Source organism: Epinephelus lanceolatus, chromosome 12, assembly GCF_041903045.1.
Source record: "Epinephelus lanceolatus isolate andai-2023 chromosome 12, ASM4190304v1, whole genome shotgun sequence".
NCBI lineage: Eukaryota > Metazoa > Chordata > Actinopteri > Perciformes > Serranidae > Epinephelus > Epinephelus lanceolatus.
Genome location: NC_135745.1, coordinates 43,111,784 through 43,138,042, shown reverse-complemented (window position 1 = coordinate 43,138,042; position 26,259 = coordinate 43,111,784). Strand labels below are relative to the sequence as shown.

Sequence of the window (26,259 nt, the reverse complement as noted above, 5' to 3'; positions counted from 1 at the left end):
CGTTCCCCCTGCATCATCAGTCCAGGACCGGTTTGTCCTTCAGTGTCTCGACTTTAAGGTTCAGCGGGGGAGTCGTTGGGAACCGATCCAGGGTCCGTGCTCTGAATGTGTTTGAGAGGAGCTCTGCCTCGCCTTGACTTTGAAACGTGTTGTTTGATAAATGCCACTGGGAACTCCTCCACCACCATCACCACCACATCATCAGAGACACGCTGCAGTCCCTCCTGAATTCAACACTACTTCAGGGCCAAAGGCAGAAAGTCAACCCGGACAATCTGAACCAGGACCTGCTAATCTGGTTTGTGTGATGTGTGAAGACAGAAACCAGAAAACAGGCTTCATGTCCTTGTTAAGCCGCCGAGAGGACGGAGAGTTTGTCCTTGTTTTGAAACGTTAGGGCTGTGTCCGTGAACGCACCTCCTCCTGTCACATTAGACAAGTCATTAAAGGAATCCTTCACCCTCCTAATGAACATCTGTAGCTCAGTGACACACCCTGTGTTACGCTGAATTCATAAAGAAATTTTTTTTAACGTTTTTCTCGCATGCCTCCACAGTGAACGAAGAATCCAAAAACAAAAGAATTCTTGATACACAATTCTACACACAGTCATAGGCGATGACATTTATCAACAGCAGAACGTGTGCAGTATAATACACGTCTCTGTTATCCAGTGTGGAGAGTCGTACACAAAAACGTCTCTGTACAGAGGAATAAACTTACAGTTGGTGAGGTCGGGCGGGGCGAAGCTGTCGTTCATGAAGACACTGTTGGGTTTAGCCACTTTCAAGTAGACCACGTCAGGAGTGTTTTTCAAGGCAGTGACGGCGTGTTCGTGGCTCACCTCCTCCAGGCAAGCACTGTTCACCTGAGCACAGACACATCACTGCTTCATAACACACTACATCACATCACACCATCGACCTCCATCTTCCTCTGAGACATGTAACAGGGTCATTCCTCTATGAGTGAGGTCAAAGCTTTATTCATCTTATTCTATAACAGCTGTGTGTGACGTTTAACAGAGCTTGTTTTGTTGATGTTTTATTGCTCATGATACGATGATGAAAAGACTTTTAACCTTCAGAGTTAAAGTTCCTGATGTTGGATGATTTTAAAAACTTGACTCATGTTTTAGGGAAGAGAATCTTTTCATGGCAGGTTTTAGGTTCTACTGCACACCTACGACTACCACCACTGTTACTACTGATACTATCACCACTAACATTACTACTACCAGCAACACAACCACATCTACCAACACTACTACTACAACCACTAATACCTCCACTACCAACACTACTACTACTACTACTACTAGTGCTACTACCACCACCACCAACACTACAAATACTCCCACCATTACTACCACTACTACCATCATCCTTACTCAGTGCTTGACGCTAACTTTTTTCCCAAGGAGCACATGTGCTCCTAAGTTGAAAAAGTAAGGAGCGCACAAAGAACTTTAGGGGCACAATGTAAATTGATCAAATAATGTGTTTTCCGTAATAATCGTGATGCAAATAGACATTTACAAGCAAAATTATTTAATGAATTTGTATACAAAATGTACAGAAAGGTAAAATCATCAAGTTTTGAAAAAGTATTGCAATTTAATTTTGTCTTTAATGTTATTATCTTATATATATTATCTTTGCAATATGATTATCTTATATAATGTTATTACTATCCTAAAACATTCTCCAGGTCCTCTGAAACTCTGCAGGACTTATTTCCACCCTGCTCAGCAGCGGTACCATGGCAAACGGTCCCTAACTGCGGGGAGAACGGAGCAGGCTTCCACGGAGGTCCGCCGCTTTTCCCGGTCCCTCTTCTCCGCCACACTTTGACTTATTTCCACGCTGCCGACAGTGGGACTTATATTCATTGTGCCGACAGTGGCTTGGAAAACCGCCCATAACTATGTCACACGGGGAAGAGGGAAGGCTGCTGGAGTTCCTCCAACATTTGCGGTTAGATTATCATATTTTTTTATTGACAAAAATATAGGCTGCTTCGGCTGTTTTTTTTATGTGCACATGTGCCCCTAAATATTTTTTACAGCTCGTACACACCTATTTTTAGTCGCAAATGCGAGTGAAACGCTCGCACTGTTGAGCGTTGCTTACTACAACTACTAGTGCTACTGCCACCACCACTACAACTGTAACTGTACGTTCACACCAACAGCAACCAGAGCTTCCAAAACGGTGAAGGTCATTCATTTTCAACGAGAGCCCGGCGACTTGGGCGACTAGGGCAACGTGGTCATCAGCCGCGCGGCTTGGACGCTACAAAGCGACCGGAGCAGTCCGGCAGGGAGTTACAACTCGTTTAACTTTATAGTAATAACTTTGACGCGGTTCGGCGACAACCAATCGTAATGCTGACGTGCTTCGATGAAGCGGGTCCCAGAGAACAAGCCATGAAACTTTGGTTCCTACAGCACACTTGTTCTGACAATGGATATCGAGAAGTTGATTATTTGCGTTAGCGCCCACTCAGTCTTTTATAATGTGTCGCTGTTCGGTTACAGAGACCAAAATAAAAAGAATGAGGCTTGGGACGGCGTCGCAGAGGTAGTTGGTTGGTCTGGTGAGTTTTAAAGTGTGTAATGTTCGTAATAGAGGAGAGAATTGCAGGCTAATGTTGCGACGTAGCATGCGAGTCTTCCTTGCTTGGTTTGAATGGGATGACATACTGCAAAGCACTTTATCAACACAACTATGAGCTTTTTGACTGGACAACAGCAAGCAGCAACTACGCTGCTTTCAAGCCAGTAGTCACTTTGCGCCTCATTGAGGCCTAGTCCACACGAGCACGGGTATTTTTAAAAATGGACTTTTTTGGCCTCCAGTTTTTAAAAAATCTGCGTCCATACGAGTGGTGTAATAAAAATACCTCCGTCCACGTGACACCGCAAATTCCACTATCAAGCAATGTAATACACATGCCAAAGCAGTAGGTGGCGATATAACTCCTAACTGTAAGGCCATTGTAGCCAATCAGAAGGCAGTAAAACGTCATTACCGGAAAAACAACAAGCGGTGTCGGTGTGCTGGGGTACTATTATGCAGCAGGAGCGGTCTCCGTAACAGCACACTCTTGCACCTCTGTTGCTGGATGTGGTTGAGTAGCGTTAGTTGTATGATACAGCCACAAAGTGCTGATATGCTGCTAAATAGCAGCAGTATTTTGTTTAGGTCCATCCTCAAATCGTCTCTCGCACACACTGGATCAGGTAATAACACAGCTGTTTTCTGTTTACGTCGCACACTGTGACGTCATACAATGGAGACGAGACAAAATAACTGCGGTTATCCTGTCCACACATGACTGCTGACACCGGACTTTTCCAAAAAGTTCCCCCTGGACTCCGGTTACAAATAACTCCGGTTACAGGGGCCCAAAACTGCGGTTACGTGTGGATGAGAGGCAAAACTGTGAGCAAAGAGTCACGGTTTTATAAATACCTGCGTTGGTGTGGACAGCCCCTCAAATTGACAAGCGCGATCGAGCATTCAGTGATTCACGAGATGAGCGACTAGAGCGACCAAAGCTGCCACAAATATTTTGGCAGTTGTGCTTCTTGGATGTCTGCGAGAGACTTTGCCTCTCTGGAAGCTTCTGGTTTGAACGTACAGTTAGGACGGCTGTGGCTCAGAGGTAGAGTGGGTCGTCCAGTCTGCATGTCGAAGTGTCCTTGAGCAAGATACTGAACCCCAAATTGCTCCCGAAGGTTCCATCGGTGTGTGAGTGTGGTAAAAACTGAGTAGCAGGTGGCACCTGGTATGGTAGCCTTGACCAGTGTATGAATGTGTGTGTGAATGGGTGAATGTGACTCGTAGTGTAAAAAAAATCATACTGTGTGTTGGTCGGATTACCATTTACTACCTCCATTACTACCACCACCACCAACACTAAAACTACTCCCACCAATGCTACTACAAACACTACCACCACTACTCGAAGGAAGACTAAATGTGTCCACTTCAGCCTCTCTGATTTCTTTCAGGTCTTCCAGTTAACTTTACTTGTTCTTTGCTGAGGTTTTATGTTTTATCAGACAAATGATATTTAAGAGAAAAAAAATCTTTTTAATCTTTTTTAAAATAATATACAACATGCTTTGACAATCTGAACCCATAAAACTGATTCCAAACGTCACGAGACGAGTGGACATGTTGGATAAAAGCTGTGACAGGACACAAATCTGTGTGGAAGGTTCTTACAGCCAGCAGTTTGTCTCCGATCTGCAGCCTCCCGTCTTTATGTGCAGCTCCTCCTTCAATGATCTTGGTGACGTAGATGCTGTTGTCACCTGGGATGTGCTGGTTCCCCACTCCGCCTGCTATACTGAAGCCCAGACCTGCAACACACCAGGACCAGGACCGGGGCGGGGGACACACGACTGTTAGACCAGCAGCACCACCTACCTTCACTGCACAGTAAGATTTAGAAGATATCACTGACACACGCTGCTGCCAATTTTACACACCGGCACAAATCAGGGCACATGAATGCACAAAAGCATATTTTAGGATGTTTCCGTGGAAACCGAGGCTTTGTTCTTGAGCCTGGCTTCTTGAATAATCATGAGGCCCTGAGGGATTTCACTAAAGCTCCTCGGCAAGCTGAGACGATCCGACAACACATCCAACAACACATCCACCCCGTCTGTACGCTCCACTACAGGAGCTACAGGACACTCAACACGTTAGCTTCTGCACATGCTCACTGGATGTTTAATGGTTTCACCCTCTGTCACCTTTGGGTCCTTTCACTAGTTTGATCTCCATCACTTTCTCTGAGACGGGTTTCCTCCTGCGGACGTAGAGTCGAACCAGCGAGCCGGCCTCCTTCAGGGCCTCCACGGCTCGGCTGTGGGTCACATCCCGAACATCCGCCTCGTTAACTCTCAGGATGACATCATTAACCCTGAAACACAGGAAGACTTTTAGCGTCACCTTGAAGGCAGACAGTTCCACATGATATAAACACAGTGTCTCATTTGTTTCACAGGTGCATAAAGAGAGGGGACGGTTGTGTCGTCACAGTCAGGTTTCACAGTTCGGCAGTAGGGATGGGCACTACTGTCAACTTTCACTTTTACTCCCACACATTTCCCCTACACATCTCTGTTACTGCGAAACAGGGAAGGACAGAGGGATGGTCGGATGAATAAATGAAAAAAAAAAAAATGGATTTGGCTCCTTAAAAAGATCTCGTCTTTCTTTCTCACCATTTTGACATGTTCAGAATGTTCATGTAAAATTCTGACCACTTGCTTTTTTATTACTTGCGTTAATTTGTACTTTTACTTTCAATACTGTTGAAAAATGTTTGTACATTTAGGATCATAAAATTACTCTTGATACTTAAATGCAGTAAAAATCAGATACTTAAAGTCTTTCACTCAAGTCATATTCTGTGACTTTATTCTCTACCAAAGTCATTCTCTGGTCAGAAATCTGTACTTTTACTCAAGTTCACCTTTCAGGTACTTCTTCCACCTCTGTTTGGCACCAAGATGATGCCAAAATTCTGAAAACATGACAGTACTCGTTCTTTCTCGAGGGCCGTACTGTACCAAGGATTCAAATCTTTCAGACCCGACACCTGCTGGTGTTTTAGTCTGATGTTAAATGCCAAAAGAAGAATGTCAGAGGCCAGCTTATTTTGTTAATTCTTTGCAATGGGAGTGCTGCATATTTACACTCCCGTACAAACTCCAGTAGAGGTGTAACGATCCAGCGATCTAGACTAATATATCGATTTAATGATCAACGATTCAATATCATTGATGCAAAGTAAAAACATTGATCCGTATCATCATCTTTAAGTTATGGCTTATTTTGGAAGTCTGTCACTGTCAAACAGCAGCAGGCAGATGATGAGGATAATTTATTTACTCTAAGTCAACAGTGTGGAAGTCAGCAGACAGAGCACATGTCATATGGAAACAATGCTGTTAACAACACGACGTTCCTGCCTGGACGACATCTCACTCCGCTAACTTCTCACTGCAGCAACATCAGCTGCTGTTTCAACAATGTTCAGGCTGAAATTCAACCGAGCTGTTCTGTGAGGAGACGCAGAGAATAGGTGCCATGTCATAATTTCGACATCCCATTATTCCGAAAATTACCCATTGTTCCGAAATCTCAATGTTTCAACATCCCATTGGTCCGACCATATTAAACCCGTTGTTATGAAGTCCCATTGTTCCGAAATCTCAATGTTGCAATGCAAAAAGTTGGAAAGCAAGCAGCAAGAGACCGTGTTGTCGTGTTGTTTATTGTTGCCGTGACGACAACGGTCGCCCTGTTTTGAGGAAGTAGAAACGATGTTGAAAGTTATAATTTTAACCCAATGCATGATCTTCTCCTAATCTTAACCAAGTAGTTCTTGTGCCTAAACCTAACCAGACCTTAACCATGAAACAGTTATTTTGTAACAATGAACAACGAGATTTCGGAACAACGGGACTTCGTAACAATGGGATGTCGGAATAATGAGCGGACCCCAGAGAATCGATATGATGTTGTATCATGATGAAACTGGTGATTTGCACCCCCGGTGACGAGAGTCTACTCTGCGCTAAGCGCTGAACGTTTGGCGTTTGTTTTTTCTGGTCACCAAGAAGTGAAAAATGTTCAACTTTGGGCAAAACGCTGCTCTCATCACTGTCAGTTTTTACCCAGCAATCCAATCACAGCAGAGGAGGGGCGGGACAAATACCAACCGTCACATCTTACATGAACGAGAGCAGCATATTTATATACGGTAAAACTTCAGTTCACCGCCCAGTCCCTTTCACCAGCCCAGTGTAGCTACACATCTAGAAGCCTGGTCTGGTTGCCAAGCAGTTTAGGGATTAAAGCAAATAATTGAAGTTTTATGGAGTGTTCCTGACATAGACTAGTACTTTGTGTTTAAGACGGATCATCGGGGATTAATAATGACATTAAAATTTAATTTGAATGTTTTTAATAAAGGAGTGTGTGTTTCTAGGATTTACTGATTTGTTTTTGTTTTGTAGCGTGGTACCAAATGGTCTATGGAGAATCATGGAACTTTAGTAGTGTTGGTACCGACTACTTTCTGGTATTGTGACGTGCACAGCAGGAGCTCAACACCAACTTCACCACCTAAGTTCCTGTTTGGTCATTTAGTGCTTTAAGCCTGTTTTCTTGCATGACATCGTATTTAAAGCTCGTTTTATTTGATCTTTCGGTCGTTACGTTTCACACTGGACTGAAGCAGGAAAGCAAACTGACTCAGAGCACAAACTGACGACGCTCATCGCTCAGCTTCACTTTTCTTGGTCCATTTCTTCTCTCCTCTGAACTCTTCCTTTCCTCCTGACTCAGTGTGGCAGGAAGTGACCGGAGCTTTCAGTCAGACACATGAGCCTCACTGATGACTGACAGACCCACAACACAGGGGTCATGTGTTAGAGGCAACCTGAGCCTGAGGCAGCACCGGCTCTTCATCCCACAGCTCATCATCATCATCACCACCACCTGGATCAGGTGTGTCAGACTCTGTCTGCTGCATTATGGATGAAGGAGTGAAAGGCAGCAGGACGCTGCAGGGGCTTCTGGGTAAAAGACACCAGTTCCTAACTAACTTATCAACAGTTGGTTCATAAATTCAGTTTGTATCTGATAAAATATTGTCTTCAAAAGCCTGATGTTTCACTCCAGGTGTGTGTGTGTGTGTGTGTGTGTGTTGTCTCACCTGAGCCGTCCGTCCTGAGCAGCGGCTCCTCCAGGTATGACTTTGGTGATGAAGATGCTGGGGTCTTCACCGATGTGAGGGTTGTCTGTGCCGCCCGCGATGCTGAAGCCCAGACCCGAGTTCCCCTGGATACGCAGACAATCGCCATGACAACCACAATAAAAACAAACAAACAAAACACACGTTCTAACAACAGTCACTGATGAGTGATTACACACACAGCACGCTCCATATGAAACAAACAGTCTCAGAGATTTACGTTCAGAACGTTGGTGTCTGATGGATATTTGAGGTCGACAGACTCGTAAAAATTATTTCTGCTCTTTCAGAGATCCTAAATTTAAGAGTTTTCATTTTCATGTTGAGAATCATCCTCAGGTTTTATGGTTTGTTTATATGTTAAGGCCCCGACACACCAAGATGACGGTCAGCCATCAGTGAGCGTCCGCCGCCCTCCTCAGTGCCGTGTATCCCACACTATTGCTCCTCGTCACCCCTCTCTGCTTTTTCACCAGCCGATGCAGCATGTTGAATCAGTGACGGCGATGGCGAAGCCTAAAATCTGCCTGACTGTCAGTTCAGCTCAGCGCACGAGCAGAGAAATGTCAGTGAGTTGAGTAAAGGAGGAGCTAAAGTCCAGAGGGAGTGAGAGCAAAACCAACTTGTTCCATCAGGTCAGATTATTTTTCCTGATGGTTTGTGTTACTGTTCACTGGCGCACGGTAAAAATGCTCTGATTGTGTTGTTAATGTGCTAACTGGCTAACTAGCATCAAGACGCTCTTCCTGTTTCCTTTTCCTTTTGAATGATGAATACAGACGCTGCTGCTGTGGAGAGTTATTTCCTCTCACGCAGGTGCAGAACATGCATGATGGTTGGCCGTCAGCTGGAGTCTCTGTGGTGTGTTCATGTGCAACTTTTTGGCGACAGAGCCGGGGGCTCTCATCGCCGCTAGCTCTCTGAGGTCAGTCTGGTGTGTCTGGGATTCTTGCTTTTAACTTCTTGTTTGCCATTTTTTCTGCACACTTCCTGCAGAGTTTTCACATTGAAAGTCAGGAAAGGAAGTGCTCATTGCCTTTGAGCTGCTGGAGGTTCTGGATGTGAGGGAAGTGTTGAGTTTCATTCACAGCAGCTAAACACTGAATTAAAAAGTTTTGTGTTCACCATGTCAAACCCCATGTTCAGTCTCAACCCCATGGATGTATACAGAGAACTCGACAGAGCGTTGGCAGCGGGGCCCCCTGTATTCCGATGAAAGTTCCTCAGCGGCACATGAAGCTTCTTCTGCGCTTCGCTGACTTGAATGAGGATACGATGATTTAAATTTGCTGCTCTTCAAGACTTTCCAGTTCAGACGGAATGGAACAGTCCTTTCGTCTGATCACATTAAACCATTGTTGTCTTTGTTTTCGTTGACGGGCAGCGGAGGTGAACAACCACAGGGCAGTGATTCTAGTTTTAACCTGCAGTGTCCCTGATGCGCCGTCGTACTTCATGAACCTCCAGCACTTTATTTTAATTATTTACAAGTGTCCGAATGTGTGTGAGATCTGGTGAAACGAGGACATAATGAATCAACTCCTGTGTGTTTCTCTTTAATGCAGCTGTGTTTTAATCCCTCGCTCTGCCTGTGGTGAAATCTTCTCTATTATCTTCCGTTATATCTTATTGTCCTAATTCAGCTGTGCTTCTTCAAGTGCAAATTATCATCAGTGCAGCGTGAATAAAAACCATCTCTGCCAGCTGAGTCCTGCAGGAGCTACAGTACAGCCTGTCTGTTATTTTGTCTGTAGGCTCAACAGGCCTCAGGCTCATATTCTCTTCTGCTTCTTCACACGTTAGTAACTGAGGTTTAATCAGAGTAGAATTACACCAACGTTTGTAAAGAGAAAAGCACATTCTTCTTTTATGTTTACTTAGAAATATAATTTGGAAGGCTGTGTTTATATGAAAGGATACATATTCAGACTCCTGCTGGTTAGTATCGTGGTCGCATCAAAGTGTGAAATATCTTATCGTTAAAGACGCATCTCACTGCTGGAAGGATGATCTATTCATATAACTGAGCTGTCAGCAGGACAAACACACAAGTACTTCTGAAACTGGTGCTACATGACAAAAAAAGATAACAGCAGGAAAGGACTGTGGCATTCACTTTTTTACAAGAGGAAGAAAAATTACAACTACCAGAATGCACTGCGCCACACCGCACCAATAGACCCTTTTAGGGCCGACGTCACGATGACATCATGTTATCACCCGGAGGTGCAGCTGCCTCTCCCCCACTGGGCTGGAGGCTACATATTGTAGGAGTCTTAAAATGTGGTACGCCTAAATTGAGCAGTGTCTGCTGCCAGGATTCAGTGTGAGTTGTGGACTGTTACATCATGGAGGTGACACGAGGGGGAAATACAAAAGGTCGTCTGCTGTCATCTTACCCTCTCCAGCGTGATCTCCTCGTACTCATAATCAGCCTCCGTCCCGTTCACCTGCACACACACACACACACACACACACACACACACACACACACACACACACACAGAAGTGCACTTAATTATTTCTTGTTGGTAAAGTGTGTTTTGTACATTTTATTTATCATTTAAAGGTATAATATGTAGTTTTTCCACATAAAAATGTCTAAAAACGACTAAACCAATATTATATATTTTGTTTAGTTGTGTACTTTGATTATCAGAAATGTTTCCAACAATTTTTCAAACCCAGATAAATATGAAATATTAATAAAAGTTACGGACCGTGTCTTTAGGTCGCATGTCAATGGCGACGTAACTCCAGTTACCATAGCCATCAAATGAAGGAGAAGAAGAAGGAGCAGACCGGATGAGACGTCAGAGAATGAACGTTAATGTTGCTAGGCTAAGCTAACTCGTCATGGATCATAATTATGCATTGACGGTTGCTGCACCTTCTGACACCGAAGCTGTGCCGGTAAACAAGCCGGTAAAACGGAAACGTACGGGTCAACCAAGCGATCCCAGAAGAATTTGGGATAAGAAGAGAGCTAAATCAAGGATAAATATTGGTGTGGCCTTTCTGGGATGGAGAGAGCTTCGTGAAAATCTAGGACTACAATTCGATGCCGACCTCGCGTGTGTTCTACTAGACAGGTAAGTAAACATCTGGCTGATGTTATCGAAATATTAATCATTTCCACCAGTGTATTGCAAGCACTGCTGCCCGCCGGGACACCAGCGCTCCGGCCAGCAGCCTCTGCTGCGGAGCAGTGTGGAGCAGAGGCTGGCTAACCACAACATCTAATGTTAACGATAGGTTTCTATAATGCTGAGCTGATGCTGGTAAATGAACTGCATTTATAAAAGAGGCAGAGGAATAGCTAAACATAAGACGCACTGAGCAAGAGAGCAGCAGAGAGGGAGAAACCATCGCTAACTGTAAAGCTAAATAACTAGCAGTTTGCTCAAATAACAGGCAGATTGCTAACCGCTCAGCTAAAGTAAGTAGCTCGCTCTGCCAAAAAAACTGCCATGGTCGGTTTCGGTTTCACGGAGTGAGGTCGACTACAAACATGACGTATCATCTGAAACATGGAAGTAGCTACATGCCCATTAGCCCACAGCGTCATTAACAGGCGGCTCGCTCAGTGTGTGACGTGCACTTGGAGATAAAATATAGGCCTATATTAATGAAGGTTCATTGTTGGTTGAAAAAATCAAAATCAAAAATAACATGATGTCTCTGAGGGAGAAATGAACCACAACCTGAGTCTCTACTGTCGAGGAAAATTATTGGTGGAGAGAAGCCCTGCACATCTTATGTTTATGTGGAATCTGCAAATTGACAACAGCTGTAAAATTAAAATAGTGGAGAAGACGTAAAAAGACAAAAATGGAAACAACTTCATTTCATAACTGAAACCTAAATTATTTATTTTTAATATCATCTATTAAACTGCAACTCTTCACATCAACCTCCCAGAAAAGGAAAAGACATCTCACATCCACATTTGAAGCTCAGAGAGAGTTTGAGCATCACATGAACAGAAGTAGAAAAAAACCTCATTTTAAAGCTCCAAAGTCAAAGTTTTCAGAGTGAAGTTAATAAAGAAATCACGCTGCAGTGTTGGTGAACTGATATGACTCTGGAGTTTAACGTGCTGGAAGCGGAGCCGGCCAGAGTAAGCTGCTTTCTCAAACCTCCTTTTCTTATTTTCTTAACATCTCGCTCTTCTGCAAATTAAGCTGGCCGAGATAACGCAGGATGTCGCTGACAGCAGCCAACATCTCGAGCATCACTGAGCCAATCAGAGGCCGGCCAGCTGTTTACAATCTGTTGCCAATTCAATTTAGACTGGACTGATGCCAGGAGCCAGTCCGACAAGGACAGTCAGAGAGGACCAGACAGACCGGAGACAACTCAACAGGAGTCTTCTACCTTCAGCTCATCATCGACACAGAGGTACGCTGCTGCTTGTAATCTGGCTCGATGTGGTCCAGTCAGGTGTGTCGGAGCAACCTCGACATGTCTCATTCGTCTCAAAGTTTCTGCTGCCCTCTTTTCAATCTCAATAACACTTTTACCTGGTTAAATAAAGGATACATACACTCACCAGCCACTTTATTAGGTACACCTGTTCAACTCCTCATTAACACAAACAGCTAATCAGCCAATCAGGTGTCAGCAGCTCATTAACATTTAGTCATGTAGACATGGTGAAGACGAGCTGCTGAAGTTCAAACGGAGCATCAGAATGATGAAGAAAGGTGATTGAAGTGACTTTGAACGTGGCATGGTTGTTGGTGCCAGACGGGCTGGTCTGAGTATTTACTGGGATTTTCAGCACAACCATCTCTAGGGTTTACAGAGGATGGTCCCAAAAAGAGAAAATATCCAGTGAGCCAAAATGCCTTGTTGATGCCAGAGGTCAGAGGAGAATGGCCAGACTGGTTCAAGATGATAGAAAGGCAACAGGAAGTCAAATAAGCACTGGTTCCAACCAAGGTGTGCAGAAGAGCATCTCTGAAGCAACAACACCTTGTCCAACCTTGAAGCAGATGGGCTACAGCAGCAGAAGACCACACCAGGTGCCACTCCTGTCAGCTAACAACAGGAAACTGAGGCTACAATTCACACGGGTTTTCAGATCTCAGTCCAATAGAGCGCCTTTGGGATGTGCTGGAACGGGAGATTCTCATCATGGATCAACTGTGTGATGTCATCATGTCAATATGGACCAAAGTCTCTGAGGAATGTTTCCAGCACCTTGTTGAGTCTGTGACACCAAGAATTAAAAAGGAGGTCCAACCTGGTACTTGTAAGGTGTACCTAATAAAGTGGCCACTGAGTGTGTACATAGTGTCACCATTTCAGTATCTGATCAAATGTCTCCCCTTCTGTTCCTGACATATGATCCTGAATAACAGCATGTTTTACGCAGAACACGATGATGTCACAGTGAAGATGACTTTGACCTTTTGGATATAAAATGTCATCACTTCATTATTTTATCCTGTGAGACATTTGTGTGAAATTCGGTCATAGTTAGTTTATGAATTCTTGAGTTATGGCTAAAAACGTTCCGTGAGGTCACACTGACCTTTGACCACTAAATTCTAATCAGATTGTCGTTGAATCCAAGTGAACGTTTGTGCCAAATTTAAGAGAACTTTCTATGTGCCTTCTTGAGGTATGGGGTTCACAAGAATGAAACAGATGCAAGGTCACAGTGACCTTTGACCCCTAAAACCTAACCAGTTCATAAGTCAAAGTGGGCATTTGTGCCAAATTTGAAGAAATTCCCTCAAGGAGCTCTTGAGATAAGACGTAAGGATGGATGGACAACCTGAAAACATAATGCCTCCGGCCACAGCTATCGCCGCCGTGACCACAGCAACATGATAAAAACAAAATGGCTGACATGATCAAAACATGTTAATTTCATTCACAGGTGGACTCACATATGGAGGCGTGTCCAGGCTGTCCGTGTTGACCACCACAGGGGGAGGGTTGGCCTGAGGAGAGAAGACACATCACAGCGTCAGAGGAAACATCACCCCCTAAAAATACACCCCACCACCACCCGTCAACACCCAAAACCTGAGCGACCTCCCACAGAGCTCCACCCCTGCAGACACACACTGAACACAAGCTGCGGCAAATAAAAGGCAGCGCTGACATTAGAGACGTCCCCTCTGATGGTACTAACGGAGGATAAAACAGGAAGCCGGTGGATTTGAGCAGAGATTAGTGAGGACAGGGCGCTACGTACATGGTGGCATTTCACACTGCAGAAGATGCAGTGCTGAAGCATGAAGCTTGAATCAGTCCAATCGAGTCCTCAACGATTCTTCTTCTTCTTCTTCTTCTTCGAGCTTTAAAGTCAATCTGACACGCTCACTCACTCACTCATTCTCTTTGCGTCAGCCCTGATCGCTTGCTCACTTTCTGCCCGGGAGGAGCCAGATGGGCTCTTAAAAGTCATGTGTGTCGGATGGGGGGGGGGGGGGGGGGGGGTCAGTCAGTTAGTGTGGCATTTCTCCCGCTGTCTCTATCTGTAATCTGCTCACTTCATCAGAGCCGCAGCTGGACGGCAGACATGGAGCGACACGATGGCGGCGAGACGAGCAGCCGAATGAACGAGAAGATAAATCGATGGATGGATGGAGCAGAGGGACGAGTGGAGGAAAATAAAAACAACAACAACAACAACAACAAAAAAAACAGAAACCTGTGACGTCGGAGGGATGATGGTGGTCTCGGCTGCGATTGGTGAGACTGGGATCACAGGGATTATGGGAGAGGAGGGCGGGGTGGCCTCTGCCTGCTGAACAATAGCATGGTGAGGGGTCAAAGGTTAGACAAACACAGAGCAGCACAGATGAACAGCAGGAGGAGGAGGAGGATGGAGGCATGTCTGTGTTGACTGACAGGTGTTTGTTTGTTTTCATCATGTGGAGGTGCCAGCTGGGAGGAGTTCAACACACACACACACACACACACACACACACACACACACACACACACACAGTGTCAGACAGGTCAGCCAATCACAGGAAGACGTTGTGTGATTGACAAACTGACACTTGTGCTTTTTGGTCAATGGTGATGTGACAAAACTCGACCCATCTGCTGCTGAGAAGATTAAACCATACTGTTTGACCTGCGTCTGTGTGTGTGTGTGTGTGTGTGTGTGTGTGTGTGTTAAATCCCCGGTCCCTTGGTGCAGTCTCAGCAGGGGACGGATGTCCTTTTTTTTGTGATTATTGAAAAGCAGCAGACATTTCAATCAGGACGAGCAGAGTTATTAACCGCAGACTGAACATAAAGATAATAAAGATCCCAGAAAGTGGAGCCAGAACATCTGGATCGCCCCCTGGTGGCCGGCTGCAGTACAGCTCGTGACGATGTTCTGATGAAGTTTTGTTATTTTAATTTATGAAGAACGTTTACGTTTTTGGATTCTCCGTTCACTGTGAAGGCGTGTTGGAAAACTACACTCTCTTCATGACTTCAAGGCAACACGCTGTAACATGTAACTGATACACAAATGGTCGTTTTGTGGGAGAAGAATTCCTTTAATATGTGAGAGTCAGTTTTCAGTCTGAACATTCACTCAGTCAGTGCGTTTACATGACATCAGAGGAAATGGATTTACTGTGTCACTCTGACTAAAACCGGACTGGACTTTTCCTAAAGAGACATGCATGTATACAGTCAATCAGAGCCAAACTGGCCGAGGCGCTCTGAGCATGCTCCACAGTTTCCGCCCCGGGCTTTGACCCGGAAGTCCAATAGCATTAAATGTGTAAGATAAGAAGAAGCCGGTAACAACATGGAGAAATCTACATCCAGAGCCGTGACTTTTTGGACGGACCAAATGTACAGAGCTGTAAAGTTGTCCACCATGGTAGCAGTTAGCTGCTAGCTAACCGTAGCTAACTTGTTTGTCCATTGTTTGGTCTGTGACGTAATAGGTCAACAGGAAAAAGGTCCAATACTAACAAGCTGAAAGGGGGCATATCTCCACCTATCGTAGAGGAGTCGCACATACTTGGCTCAATAAATGGATTCCCCTCCCGTGCTTGTATACTGGGACAAGGACAGTAGGCCAGTTAGATGTCCTCGTCCAGCTGGGACTGTGGCTCCACTTCACTGTTTCCATGGAAACAGGCTGAGTGACGGGGCTACCTGTTAGCATCACACGGCTAACATTACCTAATGATTATCAACAGTTTTAACAACAGAGTCGAGCTGTGAGATTTTAGCTCGCTGTCAGATGTTAACGTCAGACACCACAGAGCAAATGATCTTTTTCTCGTTGCCCCGTCATCAGTACTTCAAACAGATAAACGGATGGTTTTAAATAAGTTTATCTGTTGATCTTAAATCACATTTGCTTTTGTGTGACAGCATCTTTTTTATTGCTTTTATTTCTTTTTATTTGTATTTATGCAAATTTAAATTTTATGTCTTGATTTTTGCATTTTTTCTGTCTTCTTGTTCGACTTACATTTGTCTTGCTTATGTTTAATTTGGACGGTTTGTCTCTCTGCTGCTCTGTCGCCATCTGAGCTTCCTGTTCCGCCTTTGCATTGACTGTCAGAGCACTTTGTCAACACTGTTTTTAAAGGTGCTCCATGACTAAAGTGACAAATTTTTGCTTTTATAATGAATTTCAACTGAACTGAGTATGAATTAAAAATCTACAAAAGAACTGCTAAGACAAATAAGATGGAGAAGAAGAAGCAAAGAAGCAAATTAAGAGTTTGAATTTTGAAAGTTTAAATTGAACTTTATTCTTCATTTTGAGTATTTCTTATAATTCATGTTCTTTCATTTTTCTTTTTTCATTTAAGGTATTTGATTTTTTTAACCTTTCAGCTTGTGCTTTGTTTGGGTTTTTTTTTTTTGCTCAATAAAGGAAAATAAAAAAAGAGCAGAACCTTTTAAAACCCTGATAAAAAGAGGAGAGCGTGCGGCAGCCTCCATCCCGTTGACCTCTATTATACAAGAGCAGGACCTGGTGGAGCTGCTGGCAGGAAGTGCCGCTCTGTTTCGAAGAGGCTTAATTGTTGTGCTGCAGCAGCAGAACGTGGCGCCCATGGAAAACCAACAGACGCTAAAATTAGCCCCCGCACATCGACCACATTGATCCGGCAGCCCTACTTCTGGAGCGCCGCTCGGAAAAGCCGCTGACAAAGGGGCTTAATTGCTCCCAAAGAATACAAACGGCTGTGACAAATGCAGCAACACACAGAGTTCATGCTTTAATCTAACGAGAGAGACAGTGAGAGTGAGCGCTCCTGCACAGAGCAGATCTCTGCAGTGATGAATAAAGTAAATAAATGAGCATCAGCACTGTTTCAGAAACTATTAGGCCATTCATCAATTAGTCGATCAACAGATTAATCAACAACAATTTGTAATCATAAAGTTCCTGTGAGTAAATGGGGTTACATGTTAAAACCATTAGGGCCATATTCTGGGAGACATACTGACATAAACACATATATTTTTCAAGTTAGTCTTGTTGGCTTTCTGACCAGGTAGGTTCTATTTGTTAAATCTGGCAGTGTATTGCAGGGCAATTAAAACGATTGTTTGAAAGAAAAATAAATCTACTTGAGCTGAGAGAAGCTGTCAATCAAGCTTGATCTGATGACGCCCCCCCCCCCCCCATCCTGAGAAATGATTCGAGCAGCCAAACGAGCTTATTTTGAGTAAGATTTTCAGATAGTTATGAACAGTTATGAGACATGACAGGCTCATCTTTGATTTCATATTTCGTATTTTTACTATTTCAAGCAGAATTTCCAGTCGCTTTAAAGAAAAGTGCCAAATATGTTTGAGTATGCTGTTGATTATAACATTTTAAAAAGAAAGAAAATAAGAATCAGTGGGGTCAGACTTTTGAACACCTCAATCTGTGCATCTCCAATAAAGACATTAATCTATCATGGAAACAACTACTGACTGCAGACTTACTCAGTCAAATGGTAATTGGTGTGTACGCCATCTTCACACACACCACTGTAGGTAAAATGTAAAACACAGGACTGAAGCAGATTTAAAACTGAATGTCTGAGGAGGAAACAAGAGAAGCTGAAACAGCTGAGGATGAAAACGTGACTGAACGAGAAGCTGTGCCGAGTGTGATGAGGACGAGTGGCTGAAATGACGAAGGTTCTTGTGGTTTTCACACGGCAGATGTCATGACAACAGAGTCACACACGGACGGTCTGTATTGATTCTCCATGAACTGACTCACTGTAGTAACTCCATCTCTGACAGCAGCGCACACACACACACACACACACGCACACACACACACCACTGTTCCATTTATAATCTCACAGCAGAGCGACGCTCAGCTCCTCAGTCACCAACGACACAAAGAGTTGAAGGGTCAGAGGTCACGACACCGAGACAACAACTGACACGGACACAATGACCCAAGATTCAGCACCAAAACAAAAACAGAACTTGCTCCAATCTGGTTTTGTTGCATACCTCAGATTCTTCCTGAAAACTGCAGGAGATCAAAAACTCTGACTGTGAAGGAACCGAAAAAACAAACTCCTCACACTGCTGATTTGTCATCCGAGGACTGAGAAGTCTCCGACAAATTTTATTAACGATTAGGAACCGGCATGAGTACTTGTTTAGCTTCAGTATTAGTTCAACATATCGTTTATCATTTAAAACAGGTGAAACCTTATTTCATTGCGGAGCTGCGTGCAGCATGCAGCTTCACATTGCGCCTCCTTGCGGTGAAGGCAGAGACGGGGCTAACTGTTAGCATCACACAGCTAACATTTGCTCCTGGTTCTTAACGGGTTCAGCGACAGAGTCAGGCTGTTTTATTGTCGTGTGTTTGTTGGGACCGTTGAACAGCTCAGTGTTGGATGTTAGCTGCTGCTGTGTTAGCTTGTGCTAGGTGGGCAGATGGTGAACTAATCACAGGATAGCAGCTCGGAGACCGTCCTTCAGCGCTGCCTCAAACCTCTGTAACGTTAAGGTAGCAACAGAAAGTTTTGTTGTTCTTGCAAGTACTCAAGTACTCTATAATGCAGTGCCAGTACTTGAATATGGAAGTAACTTAAAATGCCCACCCCTACTGACGACGGTCCTCAGACTTTTCCTGACAAAAGTCAGAGGACAGAAAACGTTTTAAGTAAAGTGAGTAAAAGTAGTCGGGAGTGTGAAGGATTTCTTTGTTTCTTTTCCAGAACCAGATTTTTACAAATACAAGCTTGTTTTTCTGCACACCCTTTCATTGAACAAAAGAAGCTAAAGTTGAGTAAAATATCGTCCAAACATGAGCAGACGTTAAAGATTTTGTCAAAGTAGAAATACAAGAACTCATCGGTAAGATTACAAATCTGACCAGATATTAAGTACTTGTAGTCGATATCTGGTGCTAGGAACCCCAGTAATTTTTGTTACCACCTCCGTCCTACAAATACACGGAGCTATGAACTACGCTTTGCTAATGACCCAGCGCTAAAAAACCCAGTGCTGCTTGGTATCGACTTGGTGCTACACATACTCATTGCTATTAATTCAGTACTTTTTGGCACCAACTTGATGCTTTGAATACTTGAGCTACAAACTACCTCTTGAGAGCAACCCCGTCCCACAAACCACAGTATGTCTTGGTATCAACTCAGTGGTGGGAATACTCAGAGCTACAAACATCAGGACTCTTTTAAAACAGATTTGGTTCAGCCTTTCAAAGACATCATGGTTGAAATAAAACATTTGTCCAACCTGACGGTCTCCCCACTTCAAACAGAACATGTCGATGTTGAAGTACCTTACTGAAAGCGAAGGGTACCCAGGGTATTTCCGGCCTGCTTGCTGCGAGGCTGCTGCTGACCACCTTAGCGGTGCTCTTGGTCGGGCTTTTCTTTACGCTGTCTCGCAGGTTGAGGAAACGACTGCGAGCTCGGCAGGACGCCGGCACGGTGCAGGCGGTAAATGTGGACAGAGACGCCTGGACCTGTGGACGACTCGGCTGCTGCTGCTGCTGCTGCTGCTGTCGGTGGAGCTCGATGGCATGCTGCCTCTGGAGCGGGTGAAGGTGGGCGATGGACTCCTGCAGGTTGATGTTGACCCGCGGCAGCTTCTTCTCTGCGCCGTTCATGGCCTTGGAGGTGAACTCCTGCCGGGGGTAATGTGTGGTCATCGTCCTGGAGGAGATTCCCGATCGGAGGAGGAGGCTGAATAATAAATTATGGATGGTTCCCTCAGAGCTGAACAGGCTTGTCCGGTCACTGTGGTGCGATGGCAACAGATTCAAACTCAACCATGTAACTCAGGCTCCACCACCTCCCTCCAGCACCAAAGCACAATGACACTCCCCTCTCCTCTTTCTCCCGTCACCCCTCCCTCTTCAGCTGCTCTTTCTCTGTGACACCCTCCCTCTCGTCTTCTCTCATTCTCCTGCCAATTAATCAGCTTCACTGAGCGAGGCACATGTCAGCACGAGGGGGGGTGGCTTCACTCGCTGCATGAATAATCGATGTTGCCCCCGGATTCAGACACAGCGACGAGCACGTCAGCGTCAGCAGCGGGTGTGGGTGGGTGTGTGTGTGTGTGTGTGTGTGTGTGTAATGACGACTCCTGGTTAGCAGCAGCAGGCAGAGAGCTGCAGCTTTCATTTGGATATTCTCTGCAGCAGCTGTAAGCCTCTGATGAAGATATAGACCTGACTGTTCAAAAGCTGAATGTGACAAAAGCTGAATGTGAAATACGAGCAGGAAAGAGACACATCGATGTCAATCCAGACTCATGTGGATGTCACAGTCAAGCTGACCTTTGACCTTTTGACCATCATAATTTTATCCTATCAGACATTTGTGTCAAGTTTTGTCAGAATTAGTGTATGAATTCTTGAGTTATGGCCAAAATCATGTTCATTGATGTCATAGTGACCTTTGACCTTCAACTTCAGAATGTTTGTGCCAAATTTGACAAATAATTCCCCAAGGCTTTCTTGAGATGGCCTGTTCATGAGAATGAGACAGACACAAGGACACAATAATCTTGACCTTTGACCACTAAAATCTCATCAGTTCACTGTTGAGTCCAAGTGGATGTTTGTGCCAAATTTGAAGAAAATCTGTCTAAGTGTACTTGAGACATTACGTTCCCGAGAATGAGATGGATGCAAGGTCACAGTGACCTTTGACCATAAAATTCTGACCTGTTCATCCTTTAGTCCAAGTGGATGTTTGTGCTAAATTGAGGAAATTCTGTCAAGGCTTTCTTGAGATATCATGTTCACAAGAATGAGACAGACACAAGGACACAGTGAGCTAAACCTTTGATCACCAAAATCTCATCAATTCACTGTTGAATCCAGTTTGTGCCAAATTTGAAGATATTCTGTCAAGATGCTCTTCAGACATTGTGTTCCAAAGAACAGGGGGGATGCAAGGTCACAGTGACATTCGACCACAAAATTCTAACCCGCTCATCATTAAATCCAAGTGAATGTTTATGCTAAAAAAATCTCATCAGTTCACTGTTGAGTCCAAGTGGATGCTTGTGCCTAATTTGAAGAAAATCTGTCAAGGATTTCTTGAGATATTATGTTGACAAGAATGAGACAGACACAAGGTCACAATGACCTTGACCTCTGATCACTAAAATGCAGTCAGTTTACCCTTGAGTTCAAGTGGACATTTGTGCCAAATTTGAAGGAAAAAAAAAGGCTAACTTGAGATACTGCGTTCAGAAGAATGGGACAGACGACCTGACATGTCTCCGTCCACAGCTCACACCAGCCTGGGAGCATAATAAAGCTACATGCTGGTATTAGAAGGTGGAGGACGTACGTCCAGCGTGGACATGTTAGTCTGGACAGACTAAAACCAGAAGTTACCAGACCTCAAACTGACCATGGAAGAAAAGTCATGAGGTCATAAAATCAAACAAGATCATCCTCTCTGGGGAGCAGGGCTCTGTGCTATTTTGAATTCTGTAACACTGGAGCCAAAATGATGCGTCAAGCTGCCACATATGGTTTTAGTTAATGACAGAAAACAAGAAAATTAAATGTGTGAAAATTAAATGTGACCGCCACAACTCCGTCAGGAGCAAACTGTTCTTAGTTTTCATCAGCTGACAGGTTGAAACTGAGGCTGGGGAGTGTATGGATATTAGAGTGATGCTGTGATATGAGACCAGATATCATCTTAGATTTTAGATGTATTCTTTGATCCAACACCTCAAATATCAAACCATAAAACTTAAGCTTAGACTTTTCTAATACTAGATAAGCAAGTTGCGTTACATGACACATACCTGTGTTCATCTCTCCTCTGTCACACTCTCCGCACAGCTCCGCCCCCTCACTCACTCACAAGTTCTCCAGCAACATTTTTTAGAGCCACAGCCTGACGTGCACCTCCCCAGAGATGTAACTGCACAGTGTCACAGTGACGCAGACCTCCTGTCTGTCTCTGTGAGCTGAAACCATTTCCGTCAGTGGAAACAAAGCTTTGATTTACTTTAAAACTGGTTGTGACATATCAGATGTGGCTTTGACTTGCAGCTGAAAACATGTTGACAATTTCGTACAAAATACCTAGATATATATCGTGTATCACTAGTCAGCCTGTAAATACTGAGATATGAATATTTGTCCATTTCGCCCAGCCCTGGTTGGAGGTAGGGACGGGTACTGAAACCTGGTATTAAACACTCTGAAGTTTGGTTATGCTTCATGAGAGTGATGCCGACACTGCTCGTTGGTTGACAACGAGAGGGCAGAAAGACGAGCAATGTTCGACCACCTAGCTCGTAGGTCATCTCCTGTTACCCGATCCACCTCAGGTATGTTACAGTCTACAACAGTAATTTATTCAGGTTTCTGTGATTCCAACTTTGTTTTCCGTGTTCTTTGGGGAGTTTTGTCCTTGTGATTTTACTTTTGTTTGGTGATATTGGGCTTTATTAATAAAACTGTAAACTGAAAATTAAATTTAAAACAATGCTGTGGCAGAATATTAATTTATATTCTGTACGTACATACAAAGGAAAGAAAGCAATGTCAAAGTTGTGTCTTAATCTGTGTCACTTTTTTCTCTTAAAAAGCCTAAAAAAGAACCGATAAGAGCACCGGTAACGTTCTGGATCAATAAGCAGTATCAGTGACCGCAGCAGTATCGTTAAACTCTTCACGATATTGATATTGAGATCAGATACTGATGTCAGCCTCAGTTTGATTCGATCAACCTGCTGAGACTCCCCTGCTGTGACAGATGGTGCTGTATGAACTGTGGAGGGTAACACTACTCCAGCCTTAACGTTGGGTAAATTATGAATGAAAAAAATGATTTCTACAACATGAAACGTGCCCCTGAGTAACCCGAGTGTTGACATGACAACGGGCGCCGTGCAGTTGGACAGATTTCCATAAGTGGATTTAAAATCCAGGAGAGGAGCCGGTGGGTTTGGAGGGAGGAGCGCTTCCACATCTTTCCCTCTCCGGCATCAACGAGCCGACAGATTGCTGACCCAACAATCTGAAACCACGACAGAGCTGCGCTAAACCAGCCACCGAACAGTCCCTGAACACCTCGTCTCCATCCACATTCACCGCTGAAGACAATGATCAGGCTGCGTCCGTGTTCTGCTGTGAATGTCTCGGTGATGTAGGTTACTGTGTTACTGAACTCAGCCTGCGGAGCGTTCAATGTGCAGGAATCTGAAGACTGACCCACACGATCCATGACGACAGGAACATGAACGCAGCATTTAGAGAGTAAATCAGTGCGATAAGCTGTCGTGGTCGTGATGTCACAGTCTAAAAATATACATCATAGTGAAGAGTGTGACCCATGTGGCTGCTCAGCCCTCATCAACACATCCAGTGTGTTTGGCTACACACACACACACACACACACACACACACACACACACACACACACACAGAGGAGGAGCACACTGAGGGCTGATGAAGATTAATGCTGCTACGTGACTGCAGCTCCACCTACAGGCCACACACATCAACACACCCGGCACTGTAAACAGGATACTGGTTAAGTATAACCTCAGTATCTTTAAACACGGAGGAGCAAAACTATTTTTCCTTATCAACACAGAAATGTATGTTTTTCTAAACTGGGAAACTGCTTCATGAAGAAGAATTTTTCTCTGAATGACAAGTTGTCTTATTTTTTTTTATTTTTTTTTTTACAGTTTTTATCCACGTGTTAAATCAGCAGTGACGTTACACCCACAAAATGAATCTGTGAACGCTACGAGATCACCAAGAGGTCAGGTCAGGAAACACGAGCAGTCAGACGATCAGACGGGAAGCCAGGTGATCTAAACCAGTGGTTCCCAACTGGTGGGTCGCAGGTCTATTCTAAGGTCCCGTTTATACGACAACGATTTCAACTGAAAACAGTAAACTTTAGTTGAATTTTGGCCGATCGTTTACACGACAGCAGCATTTTGGGTGCATGAAAACACAAGGATTTGAAAACGGGTTCCAGGGTGCAATGTTTTGGAAACACCAGCATCTCCGTTGTCATGTAAACTTGCAATATGCAGTCCCTCTGAAAACAGAGACTTTTTGCACATGCTCATTAGAGTTCCAGTCACTAGGCATGTGCGAGAAAGTCGACCATCACAACAACAATGCCGAGCTCTGTTTGTGCTGCTCACCCTGTTGAATTCATCAACACTTCTCCAGCAAAGTGTAGATCTACTGTGGCAACTCCACCTCGTCGCGCTTTAGAAAACTTCTGCGTTTATATGACGACGTTATTGGAACGATCTCCGTTCACACGGAGCCGCAAAATCGAGTAAGGTAAAGCTGCAGTACTGGAGGCTGCAGTTTTAGGACTGTTTAATTTTCAGAGCGGAGGCTGCAACCTGAAGTTTATTTTTATTTTTTTGCTATACCCAAATACTACTTTCTTATCAAATAGTTGTAATCAGTGTTGGGCAGTAACACGTAATTTGAAGTGCAGTGAATATCTGGCACAGAGCGGCCCTCTCCGCTCCTCTCACCCACACTTGAGCACCCGTTCTGGTTTACACAGTGTCGGCACGCCCGGCCTGACCTCTGCTCCGAGAGGACCGGCAGTAGTAATGTATAGTTACCTGAGCTTCATCAATCAAATTACGCGTTACTGCCCAACACTGCAGCAGGTTTGTAAAAATCACACTTTATTTTGAAGTACAGTGAATATCCGGCACAGAGCTTTTATTGTGAAGTGCTGTTTCCTGCTGCAGAGCGAGTGAATAAGAAACAGCTGATTCACAGAGACAAAAAAGTAGCACGATGACACGACCAAACACACGTATGACGCTGAATATCTTAAACTGTGTGGACCTTGAACTAATGACTAAGGAGGAATCTGGACCCTGTGGTTGGACCAGCTGGGAACCACTGATCTAGAACACTGTATCTGGAGGTCACGCACCTCATGTGTCTGTTATAATCCCTCACTGCTCAGATTACAACTTCAGTCAGTACAGTCAGAGCTGACGCATGAGGTCGGTCTGTCAGTTTACAGCTGGCACACTGAGAAGTTTTACTCTTCACCTTTGTTTTCTCTTCTAAAGAAGTTTGTCTGTCCTGTTGGTTTGTTTCCAACCTGTCTGCTGTCCACGTTCACAGATATTAAATAGTCACTTTTATGTTTTTATCACCGACAGAACTGATGTATAAAACTATGAAATCCACTTTAAGGATGGAAATCCAGAGCTAGTTTTGAGTATTGGTTCCAAATCGTCCAATCCATCAGAATCTTGTCCATCCGAGCTCATAAATTCCTTCTATTAAGGAAGCATGATGTATATCAGTCCGATAAATTATCAGCTGATAATGGGACATTCTTTATTATTATGCTTTAGATCGTTAAAATCATAGCAGATAACACGAAGCCAGACTGCTTTCATTGACTTAACATAGGCAGCATCTACACACCGACACAGTGGGTGGCGCTACATGTACCTTTAAACTTGGTTTGTGAGCCGCCAATAAACACAGAGAACAACTGCAGCATGCCGTCTAGAGGGCGAAACATGTCGCAGTGTGAGGTGCACATGAAGACAAGAGGATGGCACCGAGGGTCTGATCTCCAACCGCCCGACACCACACCAGATCAACAAACTTCCTGCAGCTGTTGAACAGCTTAGACGCTGTGCTGAAGGACCGTCTGTAGAGTGTCGTGTTAACAGTTTGTGTTGGTTCGGTCAGAGCTGTGGGATATTAAATCAGACTTTCTGACCCCATGATATACACTTCTGTTTAAAATACAAACAGGCCATGAGAAGCAGGTTATTATCGGTTACTGTCAGACAGTGTATCCCTTCCTTCTACTGATGCTGGCATGTTTGTCTGACGGTTCAAACAAGGCTCAGACTTCAGGCAATTCGACAAATGCCAGAGCAACACCAGCACCAGCAATGTTGGAGGACAAGAGAAAGAAGAAGACCCGCAGGCTGCGGCCCAGGTGATGTTGGAACAGCCCATCTGATTTATGGTTGCACAGTCGTACAGTTGTG

At 44.3% G+C, this 26,259-nt stretch overlaps 1 protein-coding gene across 38 annotated transcripts in view; it reads right to left on the bottom strand.

Annotated features, from left to right (window-relative positions):
- The window catches only part of dlg1b (discs large MAGUK scaffold protein 1b), a 204,637-nt gene that overhangs the window by 40,589 nt on the left and 137,789 nt on the right, over window positions 1–26,259 (bottom strand). For 17 of the 38 annotated variants that reach the window (XM_078172770.1, XM_078172780.1, XM_078172775.1 and 14 more), the window contains 6 exons: window positions 13,686–13,739; window positions 10,185–10,235; window positions 7,747–7,871; window positions 4,772–4,941; window positions 4,236–4,372; window positions 724–868 (listed from right to left, as the gene is read on the bottom strand). In XM_078172770.1, coding sequence (XP_078028896.1) covers window positions 724–868; window positions 4,236–4,372; window positions 4,772–4,941; window positions 7,747–7,871; window positions 10,185–10,235; window positions 13,686–13,739 — 682 coding nt within the window. Of the gene's footprint in view, window positions 1–723; window positions 869–4,235; window positions 4,373–4,771; window positions 4,942–7,746; window positions 7,872–10,184; window positions 10,236–13,685; window positions 13,740–13,996; window positions 14,054–14,455; window positions 14,552–26,259 lie in introns of those variants that run through there. The other 21 variants (XM_078172767.1, XM_078172768.1, XM_078172769.1 and 18 more) reach the window with 3 other exon arrangements.